This window comes from Mugil cephalus, chromosome 4 (assembly GCF_022458985.1).
Source record: "Mugil cephalus isolate CIBA_MC_2020 chromosome 4, CIBA_Mcephalus_1.1, whole genome shotgun sequence".
In the NCBI taxonomy this organism is placed as follows: domain Eukaryota; kingdom Metazoa; phylum Chordata; class Actinopteri; order Mugiliformes; family Mugilidae; genus Mugil; species Mugil cephalus.
Window position 1 is genome coordinate 22,961,053 of NC_061773.1, and position 13,051 is coordinate 22,974,103.

Below are 13,051 nucleotides of genomic sequence, written 5' to 3' on the forward strand. Positions count from 1 at the left end.
AATCCTCATAGAGCCCCATGTTAAAAAAGCCCAAATTTACAGCATTATTAAAAATGTTTATAGCCTGGTACAAAAAACAAATTTGGTCTTAATAGTTTATATCACTATTCATGACAAGTGTACAGGGGGTCAATTCTTTTTTTTAAATGGATGTATTTATTTTTTATTAAGGTCTAAAATCTTGCATAATTAAGGGCGTTCCCGCTTTGAGTGACTATCCGGTAGAGTAAAGCTCCGACCACCTCGGGCTTCATTTTCGAGGTTCAGAATCCAATTGGTGACATCACGATGGGTTTGTCCTTATACAGACAATGTTTATGGCCCTAGGTCTGCATAGGCTCGGTGTAGGGGTCTGTGTTATCGCTGTAGGCTTTGCGTCAACTTAACACAGAGGTATAAACTGCCTATAAGGGATTGATTGTTCCGATCTGACAGCAGAGTTTACGGAAATAACATCAACAAGGCATGATTCATACCTTGTCAAGCTTTGCTTCAATTTCAACCACATCCGTCTCCACATCATCGATACCGGCCCTGCAGAGAGAACAGAGACAGCCACACAGTTAATTAGATCTGCTCCCCAGTAATGACATGTCTGAGAAGAGGAACCACATGAAAAACATCACAGTCAGAACGAGATTCAAACTCTTGTTTTGAAGGGATTCCTGGGTTTGGCGGTAAACCACGATATCACGGTGACTAATAAGAACAACACGGAAATTGGGTCAGTCTTAAAACAATCGTGTGGGGAGTAAATGGAAGAGAAGGGATGGACCGGAGGTAAAAGGAGAAGAATGACCCACTGCGTGAGTTTACGGCAGAATGTACTCGAGCAGCGTCGTAACATTTACAGCCTCCCGTGTTTTTACTTCACAGCAAATTAAGCTGCAATCAGTAACCACACATCATAGCCTCGCAGGCTCAACCATTAATCCTGATGATGAGATTGACAAAGGCATCGCTCTGGAAGATTTGTGGCGACGGCCGAGCTGCAGAATCAATGGATGACATCAAGCAGAGGCACGCAGGCCGGCGCCCAAGTAACCATGAGGCCGGCTGATTAAAGAGGCAGAGGCAACGCGTTTCAATATCAGAAATTTAGCATTTAATAAAAAATAAATAAAAAAACGATGCCAAGTTGTAAGAAAGTTCTGTTAATGCACATGAGATATGAAGGTAATGGATAATGGGTGTGTGTCAGGTGGTTTGGGTCGGCAAAGAGGAGCCTTCATCATCCTTCCCCTGGGGGTCTTCTTCCATTAGTGTGCAAGTACATACAAACACACACACACAAACACACACCCATGACCACATGCAGAGGGTCAGTTTTTATTCCCTGCATGTAGGCCACATGCTGACTTAAGGTCTCACTATACCGAATGTTTTGGCTCTTATTTCTGAGACGGAGCTCTACATGCACCAAACAAAAAAGGAGAATAGGCCAATATGTAAAAGAAAAGGAAGGAAACAACTCCTCAAATAAACAAATCTAATCTAATCATTTTCTCCCAGTCGTCAAGTTCTAGCTAAAGCTTGTTTGCATAGCGCGATCAAGCCAAAAAAAAAAAAAAAAAAAAAAAAATCAGCGTCACACCCTGCATGTGCTGCAACACGCCAGCTATAAGCCTTGGGAGATGGTGATCTCACCGCACAAGCTCAACCCCACCCTCAACTCTTTTTCACCCTGACAGCTGATCTCATGCATCATACAGGAGATGCAGAGCAGACAGGGCGAGCAGCACCTGCCCAGCCAGTTTCTTATTCTTCTTTTTTTTTTTAAATGTTGCAACTTCACCTGTGTCTGCTGCGGAGGGAACGGCGCACACACCGCAGGGAGGGCGGAAGGGTTGGCAGGGGGTTAGTAGGTTTGCGGCTTAAGCAGCACCTGCTCCACACAACGACATTCCCAGAATTCCTTTCTGCTCCCGAGATTTGCAACAATGCTAGGAGACGCTAATTCTTGACTCGCGCCTGTCGTGCACTTGTCTCGCGATGTTTATACAGGATTGAACTTTTCTCCGTCACAACATGCCTCTCGAACGGCAAACGGGCGTGCGTGTGTGGTCTGCGCTGGCAGCTGATCCATACTGTGCGTTTACGTTGGAAAAAAAAAAAAAGGGATGAGACTTTACATTCAGTGTAATTTGTTGCACGTGAGGAAAGAAATCTGGCGCGCATTCGTTTTGCTGGATGTCAGCTCCAACCTTGCAGTCAAATCCGCGTTCCCCATTAAGTCGCTCTCAACCGAACACATTCAATGTCAAACAGCTGTTCAAATCCAGAGGATAAGCTCATTACTAGAGCGTTGTGTCTCTGGCGACACGCGCCGCCAATAAGCACTGACTGACATCTGATGATGATCCATAGATGAGGACGAATGGAGCAGCGTTCGATGCGCTGTTGGGTGTTCAAGTTCAGCACAAGATCTGCTTTGTGTTGCTGATATTCGTTTTTTTTCCAGCATTCTTTTCACACACGTGTTTGTACATGTTTACTGATATGGATGGAGAAGCTTTGGAGAGATTTTTTTGGACAGTTTGCTTCCAGAAGATTGCAAGCACATTGTATGCTTGTCCTTATTTAGCCCCTTCCCTGCAGTATCTTTGCTATTAATGCTTTTCCACTAACTGAATGCATCACTTGGGGGATTATAGTGAAACTGAGTAAGACGAAGGATTATGGCCACTGCTGCAAAAGCATGACGCCTACATGAAAATGCAAGGTATGCATATAAAATGTATGTGCGTTTTTCAGGATTGTATCCCAACACTTTCTTCCAAGTGTGTGCGTGTAAACACTGAAGCAACAGCCCAAAGCAGCTCCGCTGATGATGCAGCGCAGTCAGAACAGGGGGGGATGGGCTCGTATGAGCTGCCATTGGTAACATACTGTACGTGGTCTGACATCACCAGCAAAGGGGGGAGGGGAACTTCACGTGCACGGGCTGCACATGCACTCCCATCAGGCCCGACAACTATCTACACTAGTGTGCAGAGCCTATTCTTGTCCCCCACACAGTGGGTGTACCTTAGCAATGAAGCATGCCTCGCTATCGTCTCGCATCTCTTCCCCTGAGATGCGAGTGCACACACTCATGTTTGTGAGGATATTCAGTCGGTGCGTTTACATGCACAGCTTGATCAAGCTATGTTCGAAATTCAACTTTCTGAATGTGGTCCTTGTACCAATTTACATGCAACGGAGAAAAACGAATAACTAACGGGAACATGTCCTCCTCCTCCACACTAGGTGGCGATACGTGTCTTTTCAGCGTGTTAATACCATGTTATGGCCAGTTGACCTATTACGTCATATATAATAAACAAGAAACGTTCATGCGGCAGAATGGCATTTCAAACAACAACCAGATGGATAATAGTACAACTTTTTAATGTCATACGTAATGTGCATGCTACTTATGGTGCAGACAAGATGGCGGTTCTTCTACCGGCTCTGTTCACCTTGATCTTCTGCGACTGGCTTTCTAGGATGTTTTTGTTCCAGAAAATCAATTCCCAATCACATTATCTGGGCGTCTTAATCAGATAAAGAGAACTCAGATTTTAGTCGGAGTAATGTGTTTACATGCACTTAAGTTGTCCCGTTAAAGTCGTATTAAGGCAATAATTTGTTTTGTTTTTTTCATGTGCACGTAAACGCTAGAATCGACCATAACCATAACATAATAGTACCCTTTGTCCTAAAACCAAATCTTAACCCTCAAACATCCTTAAAAAAAGTGAGAACCAGCCAAAATGTCATCACCTAGCACAAATGTCCCCACTCCAATGGTGTAAAACCATAGTCAGTGTAAAGATGGACGGAGGAACTGCTCCCCAAAAAAGTGAAGCCAAAGAAAGTAGAACAGGCAGAATAGGTCAAATGAAAAACATAATCACAGTATATAATCCAACATTTCCTTACAACTGTTGGACACAGAGCAGAGCGTAGTATTAATTAAATGAAAAGTGAATCTGGCGAAGTGTGGTCGGGTGAAAGATATGCCGGCTCTGCGACTCTGGCTCCAAAATCGCAATATGGCCCCACCCGTATCCCCAGGAAAATAGCGTCAGTTTTTCCAAAGCAAGGAAGTGGGGACACGCTGTTCATACACAGTCTATATGTAAAACACGTCCGAGCCCCCCAGCCAGCATGTCTTCCAGACTCAATGTGCCACATGGCATCATAAGCACATCAGGATCATTTCAAGGACCAGAGGGGCAGTATGTAATATGTAAACTACTCCAACTAGACATTAACAGATATGTTCTCTGGAACGACGTGGGTCTCATATTACGAGCTCTCAGGAAAACAAACGTAGAGTGAGGCACAAAAGGTTAACCTGATAAACAAGCGTTGCATGATGAAAATGCAGAATCTTATCCAGTCTAACAGGACATCTGTGCATGAATTTGTGTCCCGGTTGAATCTTAATCTAAGGTCAACCTGGGCAACCTCCTTATCTAAGCTACTGACCTAAAATCCATGCGTGTCTGTGCATCTGTGCATCTGCATGACAACTGTTCCACTTATTTTACTCACATTCAAGCACAAAATATTTTAGCAATACATGACAAGCAATCATCAGCAGTTTGACACAGATTTTATTTGCTAGATTATTTGCGAGCTGACTCAGCGAGTAGGGCCGTGATGGGCGATGACCTAAATTTTCGACTGACATCAGGTGTAGAAAACAAATCCACGGTGCACACGCTCACTCAGATAATTGGAAATGCAATGAATGAAACGTGACTGACAAAGCATGCACACACAAAAAGTAGGCAAATGGGATTAAACAAATGAGTCACAAGTATATGAGAACTGAAAAATACTCGCAGTGACCCAAAAACATACCAAGTACGAGGCTTCGTCAGAAAACTCAAATGCCAAAATCAGGCATAAATCTTAACCTGACAAATTCGTTTTTTTTTTTATTCACAAATGCAGGTTCCTAAATTTCTACTAAATAAATATTTAGGATGAATATGTGATGGGGCTCTTACTGTTATGTGAAAAATTGTTTGCCGAAAAGGTGAAACATTCAAATAAAGCAACAATTTCAGGCCTAAAAAAAAAAATGAATAAATGACATCATCATAGCTAGAGGTGGATGCTTTATTGTGCTCAGCCCTCATGGTCTCACGAGAAACTAATTAGCATGACAGTGGGAATAGACATGTCAGACATGGCACACCCTCACACGCTATAGTGGCTGTGGATGATATGTAGATACATGCAAATTTGTCAGCCGTGAGAAATTTTTACATGATATTTACGCCGTGGCAGCCGCCGAGTTGATGTTTCTATTAGGTCAATGTGTGTAACATCTGCGAGAAGTATGTTAGAGGCTGTAAATTTACTGTGTCATGATAAAGCAAAAAATATGATTTACCATGCATTTACCATACTGCACAATGTACTGTGTGCACGATAGAAGACATAATGAATTAAAACCATTTCATACCGACTGTAAATCTCTAACTTTCAAGAGGCTGAAAAGAAAATTTAAAATTCTGACAAAAATGATGCCACAAGTTATTCCCACTCTTTATCCAGGTACACGTTTTAGCGACGGTCCAGACGTATGAAGTGCAGGATTGCTTGTGACGTGTTGCTCCGTAGCACCTTCTATTACGAATCTGCTTTTATTATCCTCCACCGACGGGTTCATGTTTCACACACAGACACGCGTCAAAATATCCCTTCCCAGAATTCCAAGTAGCAAGCTCCATGGCAACCGTCCATTGACCCCAATCACCATGGCAACAGGCATCAGCATTACTCACGCTTTCTTTTTTTTTTCTTTTTTTTTTTGCCTTTACTGATCAGTTTCCTCTTTGTCTGATGTCCCTGGTCCTTGTACGTCTGCACCCCGTCGTTTTCCTTCCTCCTTCTTCTTCTGCTTTTCCTAAAATTGCACATTATCTACCGATATGCGCTCATACATGGGCATCTTCTCCTCCTCAGAGAAAATCATATGATCTTCAGCAGTGGCGAGCTAGTGGTCAGCGAGTGGCTGCAGTGTGGTCTTGTGGCGCATCTGCTGTGCCCGCCGCCACAGGCAAAGTGCCCTTGAGTAGCATACTTATTCTGTAAAGGATACCCTCTCATTCTCTCTGTGGGCAGTCCTGCTCTCTACAAACTGTCAGTGTGGGTTCTTTCTTTTTACTTTTATAGGGTCATAAAATATCTCTTATACTAATTAAAATTTCGAAGAGATCCTAAAATGAGATTATTTGTCAGTACAGTGTAATTTTCTTTGTCTCTTGATGGTGAGCAGACTCTTTTTTTGGGGGGGGTGGGGACAGTAGCTGCAGCCCATCCCCTGCTCAAATTTTCCTCCATGGCTATACGCCCCCCCCTTCCCTCCCTCACGAAGTAATCATAGTCCCCTTCCTCTCTTTGTTTCATGTGTGCACGCCTCCTTCTGTCCAGCTGACAATCTGCCTGTCCGTCTGTAACACTCCTTCATTAGCTGATGGCACAAAGACGAAGGCGGTGTGCGTTTCTTTTGTGTATTCAGGAAGGCGTCAAGGATGCAAGACGATAGTCTTTTCAATGTACTGACTTTAGCTGCCAGAAAGAACACTCTACTCTTCTGGATCAAGGACGTTGCTCCAAAAAAATAAATAAAATCATGGCACAACATTATTATGGACTACATTCCTAGTGACTACATAACATGCATGCTTCACTCCAAAGTTGACGGTTTCTATAACATAGAACATGGGTCTTCAATGTTCTTCTGGCCAAGGACCCCAAACTATTGGAGAGATTAAGTAGGGACCCTCTACCTACCATATGTGTTCTATATCAAACTAGTGCTATTTAGAAATATATCTTATTATTAACATTTTTCATTAAATTATTAGCTGTGAAAATCATACACTGGTTCAAATATTAATTTTTATATATAGCTGCTTCTGCAAATATTGCTTCGCCTGGGGACTGAATAGGCTTTCGACCAATAATGGGGAACCTGAGTCAGCGTGTAATATGTGGTCTTGTGATTGGCTCAGCAGGTATAGGGGCGGGGCCTAATGTGTACAGGAGGTACAGTCTGATGTACAGCTGTTGAGACAGCTCCTGTATCGCTGAATGAGTGAAGTTCTGACTGAAAGATTATATACATATAAAATGTCTAATCAACCAAAGACTTTGCGACCCTCCTGCAGTACCTCCACGGATCCCTAGGGGTCACAGACCTCGTGTTGAAGATCTATGTTCTTTAAGGTCTGGGAGTTGCAGCATATTGGGCCCACGCCCTCTTCCTCCTTATTTTGTGAATTTCCCATATCAGTCAAGCCTGTCTTTGTTTTAGGTGCCCCTTCCAACCTTATGTTTGTATGCTCTGTATCAATTGTTATCTGGATTTTGCTTTGTCTTGTTGCAGGAGATTGATAGGGAGGTAGTGGGGTGGAGATTGTCGTCACTGTCATTTATTTTTATTTTCATAGTTATTTCCTATTTACCTGCTTACTTCACGCTGTTTTTTCCCCTTTATGTCTGAGCAGCTCTGTGTGTTTTAAGATTTGAGAAAAAAAAAATATAACAAAAGGTAATAAAGATATTTATATATATTTATATATATATATTTATGCGTGCAAACTATGATTAAATCTACAAAAATAAAAAGCTCACTTTTCATGACGCCGTTTGAAAATCCGTGCAGTCACACAAAGTCCAGTGTGACTCCTGACACCAGGCTCTCACACGCGTTGAGACTCAATTAAAAGAGCCTCCAGTGAATGATCCCCGCACAAAAAACACACACACAGACACACACGTGTCTAAACAGACCGCCTTTTCACACCAATAACCAGCCAAGCCAAACACTAGTATCTTATGTGCGGCGAACAAAGATGCCTTCACTGCTTCCCCGTTAAACCCACCTCCAAACACACAACAAGTATCACACTCATTCCCTGAAAAAACATTTGACTGCGCCGATGGCCGGCGAGACAAAGAGACCAAACACGATGCTGACAAAAAGGACGGCCATTACTCGCAGCCTTGAAGCTCGAGTTTGGCAGGACTGGCAGAAAAAAAAGAGACGACTGAGAGCAGGATGCATTTCGTTGAACTGTTCCTCTAGGAACAAAAAGACATAATTCAGCATTTTATGTTGTGTGCTTTAGTGCTTGTTTGCTGAGATTTAGGCAAAAAAAAAAAAAACGTCTGACACATTTCTCTAATCTCATAAAGACATAACACAGAGACAAACAGCTTGTCTCTGTCCAAAATAAGTGTACTAACAGCTCTGAAGACAAAAACAGTATCTGTAAAAAGACCAGATAATTATAGATTTTAACGTTCTGAGACCTGAGCTTTTCATCGGTTTGTATTTTTAGTTTTTAGTTGGACCTAAGAACTATAAAAACTAAGTGTCGTCTTTGAACAAGAAGAAGATTGTGGAAAAAAATATGTCCTCATGTGTGGACACCGGGATTATTTTATATAATATTATTAATATCAATATTAAAGTCACCAATGTCTAATAAAACATAAAACATTCAGTTCATTTTCATGTCATGCAGAACTGCAAATAATGAAGTCCCAACGTCCTCAATCGAGTACTTGCTAATAAGCGAACTTATAGCAAGTTACTATTGATAGAATTTGTGTCATATTAAACTAGAAACATTAATAATCATAAACAAACTGTCCACTTTTGTTATGTGACCGCTATCATGTTTTTACACCAACTATCTATCTAGTTATGAGGATAAAAGTTTAAATGAAGCAGGATAAGAAGCTGCCACAAACCTAAAAATTAACGTCCCCATATGAGGACGCAGGGTCTCAGGAGGTTAATACCACCTACAAAAAACTGTAATTAATGCAACCTAGAATAAAAACACCACATAATTTCTATGATTTCTGATTCATGGTTTACAGAAATTAGACATGATATTAATAATGAGCTTAAGAGGTGTGTCCAAAAGCATCTACTATTGATTAAAAACAACAAACATTACAGTTTCCTTCATGAAATTCGTATCCTTTGACACCATTTGTCAAATTAATATTTCCTCATCTGTCTTTTACTGAACTTGTGGGAACGTTTTTATGGCGGTAGGATCTTACTCCTTGATGCAGGGTCAGTCCGTGTAATAGCTGCTTGATTCAACTCACTCCAAGAGAGAAACTTTCTCTGCTTCCCACCAGCTGTCGGACCACCTGCCCGCTGGCCCAGCTAAAGCGCACTATTGGTCCAAATAAAATGAAATCTCTGTTATCATTACTCACGAGCAGTCGCTCTCCACGCCACCCACTGTAACACAACAAAGTGCATTTCCAAATATCTCCGGTGGAGCGGCCTGCGATGTCGAAACGTCATTATTTCATTCCAGAGTACATTCCAGCTGCAGGCCAGCAGGAAGTGCGCTGGAAAGCTTCTCAAGCCGGAGCACGGAGCAGACAGAAATATTTTTTCTCTAATGTATTGTAACCGCAACTCAAACCAGGTGGAACTCCTATTTCTTGGAGGGTTTTTTTTTTTTCCTGCTGTGGGAGAAAGAGGGTAAAATAGGGAGAACTGGGCAAGAGTTTTCCCACAGGAAGCCACCACTCTGCTGACTTGGAGAAACGCAACACGTGTTACATCATCATCATCATCATCAAGTGACACTAATTGCTCTAACCTGTGTGAAAGAAAGAAACAGAAGGTCGTGAAAGTGCATTTCCTGATTATTTACCAGGGAAATGGATGTAGATTTAGCCAATTACTCTATGACCAGAAAGTTTCATTTATAAAGGGTGGAAAGAATGGAAGAACAGAAGTGACCACAAAGACATGATACGCAACCTTAAAAGCCTTATGAAAACACAACTGACGACAGCACACGCCAACACCCTGACAACCGTGAAGTTAGCCAAAAGATGGCACAAGTCAGCCCTCTGACCCAGTTTCGGTGGTGAACCATTCGGCAAGTTTGATCATGTTCCACACACACACTCACAGAGGAATGCGCATTTACCGACTCCCTACCCAAATACTGTAAATGACAGCCCGTCTCCTCGAATTAAGACGGAGATGAGCGGACTTCTGTGATCACCCACGCGAACGTTGGTTGATTACACAAATGGCAGCAACACGCTCCGTGCATTAAAGAGTCTAATAAGGTACGAACCAGCCCTATGGGGTTTGTGTTTTGAGAAACGGCGGTGGCAGAGCTCTGCAAAACAGACACATCAGACATCGATATGGAAATATATCACGATTTTATCACTTTTTCTTCCAAATTTCTTAATATTGATTTTAAAAGAAAAAGAAAAGGTCACATTTTGGGCCAGTTGTGAACACCTCCACCACCACTTTGTGTGCTATTGTCTGGAAGACCTTCGTGACATCTGTGATGGCAATTCTGGTTTTCCTCAATAAAGTGTTGTTCAAATGACGGCTGTCCAGTCAGTTGTTCTGGGTTTATTCTCACCCATTGAGAGCAGCTCTCTGTACAACAGGAAACAACTCTGTCTCTCCTCCGTATTGACGTCTCTTTGTAGTAGTGCAAAAGCATCTTCAAATGATGATTATACGGAACATGTGAGCGCATCCTCTCCATGAACTCTCCACTTCTCGAGTCTTACTTCTCCTTAGACAGGAGGTGAGAAGATCAAGAGGAAGTGGAAGCGAAATCAAACAAGACAGTTAGAGGTCTTACGTCTAAACATATACGCATGAAAAATATAACATAACGTCACACTTATTATGAACTTTCGGTGAACTTCTGCTGAACTTATTTTAACTTGTTATGACCTCACATAGACTAAAAGCTCACAGAACTAAGAATAAAAATGTAATTTTCCATCACACATCTCAAAGGTTAACTAACCTCGTTTTTAACCAACAAATTCCTCCAAACAACTCTCTCTTCCTGGGGCTCTCCGGTCTTGCGTCACTCCCCAACCTGCAGCCATCAGCAATGGTGCATCATCATTACTGTAATAGCAGCTTTTTTCCCCCCCAAAAAGCGAAACTTCTTAGTCTCCATCTGCGAGTTACGCTAATTCAAATACCACAGGCTTTTTTTTCTTTTTTTTTTATGCACAGGCGGATGTTCAGGTCTTCAAGGGTTAAGCTGCACTTAAAATTTCTCAGTGAACTACGTAGAATATTGCAATATCATAATATCGCAATAATGTATCATATCACGTATCGAATCAAGTATCGCGATACGTATCGTATGTGAAGTCCTTGCCGATACCCCTTCACCCCTACAGCAGACATCCCACATCCCAGTGAAATCAGCAGAGGCCTGAAAACAACAGTAAAAAAAATTGGGACTGCACGGCTCACACAAAATCTGTAACCTCCTTAACCTCGGCTGATCTCCCAGTGGGGAGTGAGCAGCGGCCGGCCGACACACACACACACACACACAGATGCAGCTTGCATGAGAAACGCAGAGGAGGAAGAAGACCCCTGTGGTGTGTACGCATTTTGTTCCCAGGACACTGTTGCTTCTGACCTCTTTGCATCTATCCCACACAGAGCCAGCTGGCAGCTGATGACGGGAGGGAGAAGCGCGAGAGTAGATGGCCACGCCGAAAGATCATATCAAACCAAAACCGATACCTGTTTAGTCTCTCTACAGCAGAGTCACAAATAACGGGCGAGGCGTGAGTCAGACAGCTACGACGGCCTGCACAGTATCTCGAGTCGTGTGTTAAGACCGCGGCTAAATATTTACATCATCTATCTGTGGGGCTATTTGTCTGGGAGGGGATGGACGCGGGCAGAGTGTGATAAATGTAAGGATTTCTTAGAAGGCTTTTTTTCCTCAGACAGGCAGTATTCAGGGAATATAGTAGCTCCCTATTATTCACTGTAGAAAAACGAACAAGCGGCTCAGTAATCCTATGAAAGAACAGTATCTATATACACAGTTGTGTCAGCTATAGGAAAAGACTGGCATTGAGCCACGTGTATCTACACATTTTGAACGTGCATCTACACATTGGAAGACGAAGTCAGTTCTTATTGTTGTATTTACTCATATGTAGCTTGATTGGTTTCTGTTTTAAGGAGTAACATCCTCTAAGAGGCACAGTTATATAATGTAATACGACCCAATATTCTCACCATACAGCATCAACAGACGCCAATGACTAACCAGTATCACGCCTTGAGCCGAGAAAGAGAAAGAAAGAGCAATTAAAATCAGAATGAAAGCGCATGTTGTGCTTGAGGATTTTCCAGCCCGTTCCTTTCCACTAAAATTTGATTTTCAGGCCACTGAGACGGCAGCGGGAAACCGAAGGCAACAGTAGTCAGCCGCCAGCTTGTCTGAAGTTTACAGAAAGTCTGGACTCATGCCACGCCTACAAAGCACCTGTTAACATTTTGTATCATCAAATATCCGCACAGGAAGTCGAAACTGTCCTATCTGCAGCTTCTATCTGCGATCTGTCATCGTCGCTCGTTCCCCGACTCCTCGGTAAAACGTCCAGGTTTGACGGAGGAGGAAGCGATACGGATATCAAAAGGGCTAACACAAGACAGATCCACAGGTGAGATACATGCACATTCCTTGGAATTAGCTGGGCACAAGGAGCTACTGTTTCTCTTAAGAGGAACAGAGCATGACTTCTTTCTTAAAGAATGTCTGGCGCAGATAAGGCGTTCCTTTTGTTTCACCCACACACATGCCTATATGCCTGTATGGTTAAGCAAACAGTATGTACTGCATTAACACACTGAAGGCGTTTTTTATAGTACTTATATACTTGTGCACTCATCAGTCGGGCTCAATCTGTAACAAGGCCACCCAAAGGCGCTGTGTCTTTTTTTGCCAATCAGTTGTTATTTGGATCCACTTCCTGCTTCACTTTTCACAATGGCGACTGAAACTTTCATTTTGCCGAAACTTTCACTTACCACAAGTCACATTTGTATCCCCAAACCTTCCCAGTTAACGTTTCTGATTCTTTCTTGATCCTAAACAATCAATTCAAAAAATAAGGAGATGAGGAAAAACTTGGAAATGAAAAAGTGGAAACACGCTAATACCAAGCGGACCAATCACAGCTCTTGCGCGTTGTCGCCATA

At 42.5% G+C, this 13,051-nt stretch overlaps 1 protein-coding gene across 9 annotated transcripts in view; it reads right to left on the reverse strand.

The window, feature by feature from the left end:
• LOC125006599 (arf-GAP with coiled-coil, ANK repeat and PH domain-containing protein 3-like) overlaps nt 1-13,051 on the reverse strand; it is a 57,786-nt gene that overhangs the window by 28,841 nt on the left and 15,894 nt on the right. For all 9 annotated transcript variants that reach the window (XM_047582786.1, XM_047582791.1, XM_047582789.1 and 6 more), the window contains exon 2: nt 477-534. In XM_047582786.1, the coding sequence (XP_047438742.1) occupies nt 477-534 (58 nt within the window). The remainder of the gene's footprint in view (nt 1-476; nt 535-13,051) is intronic.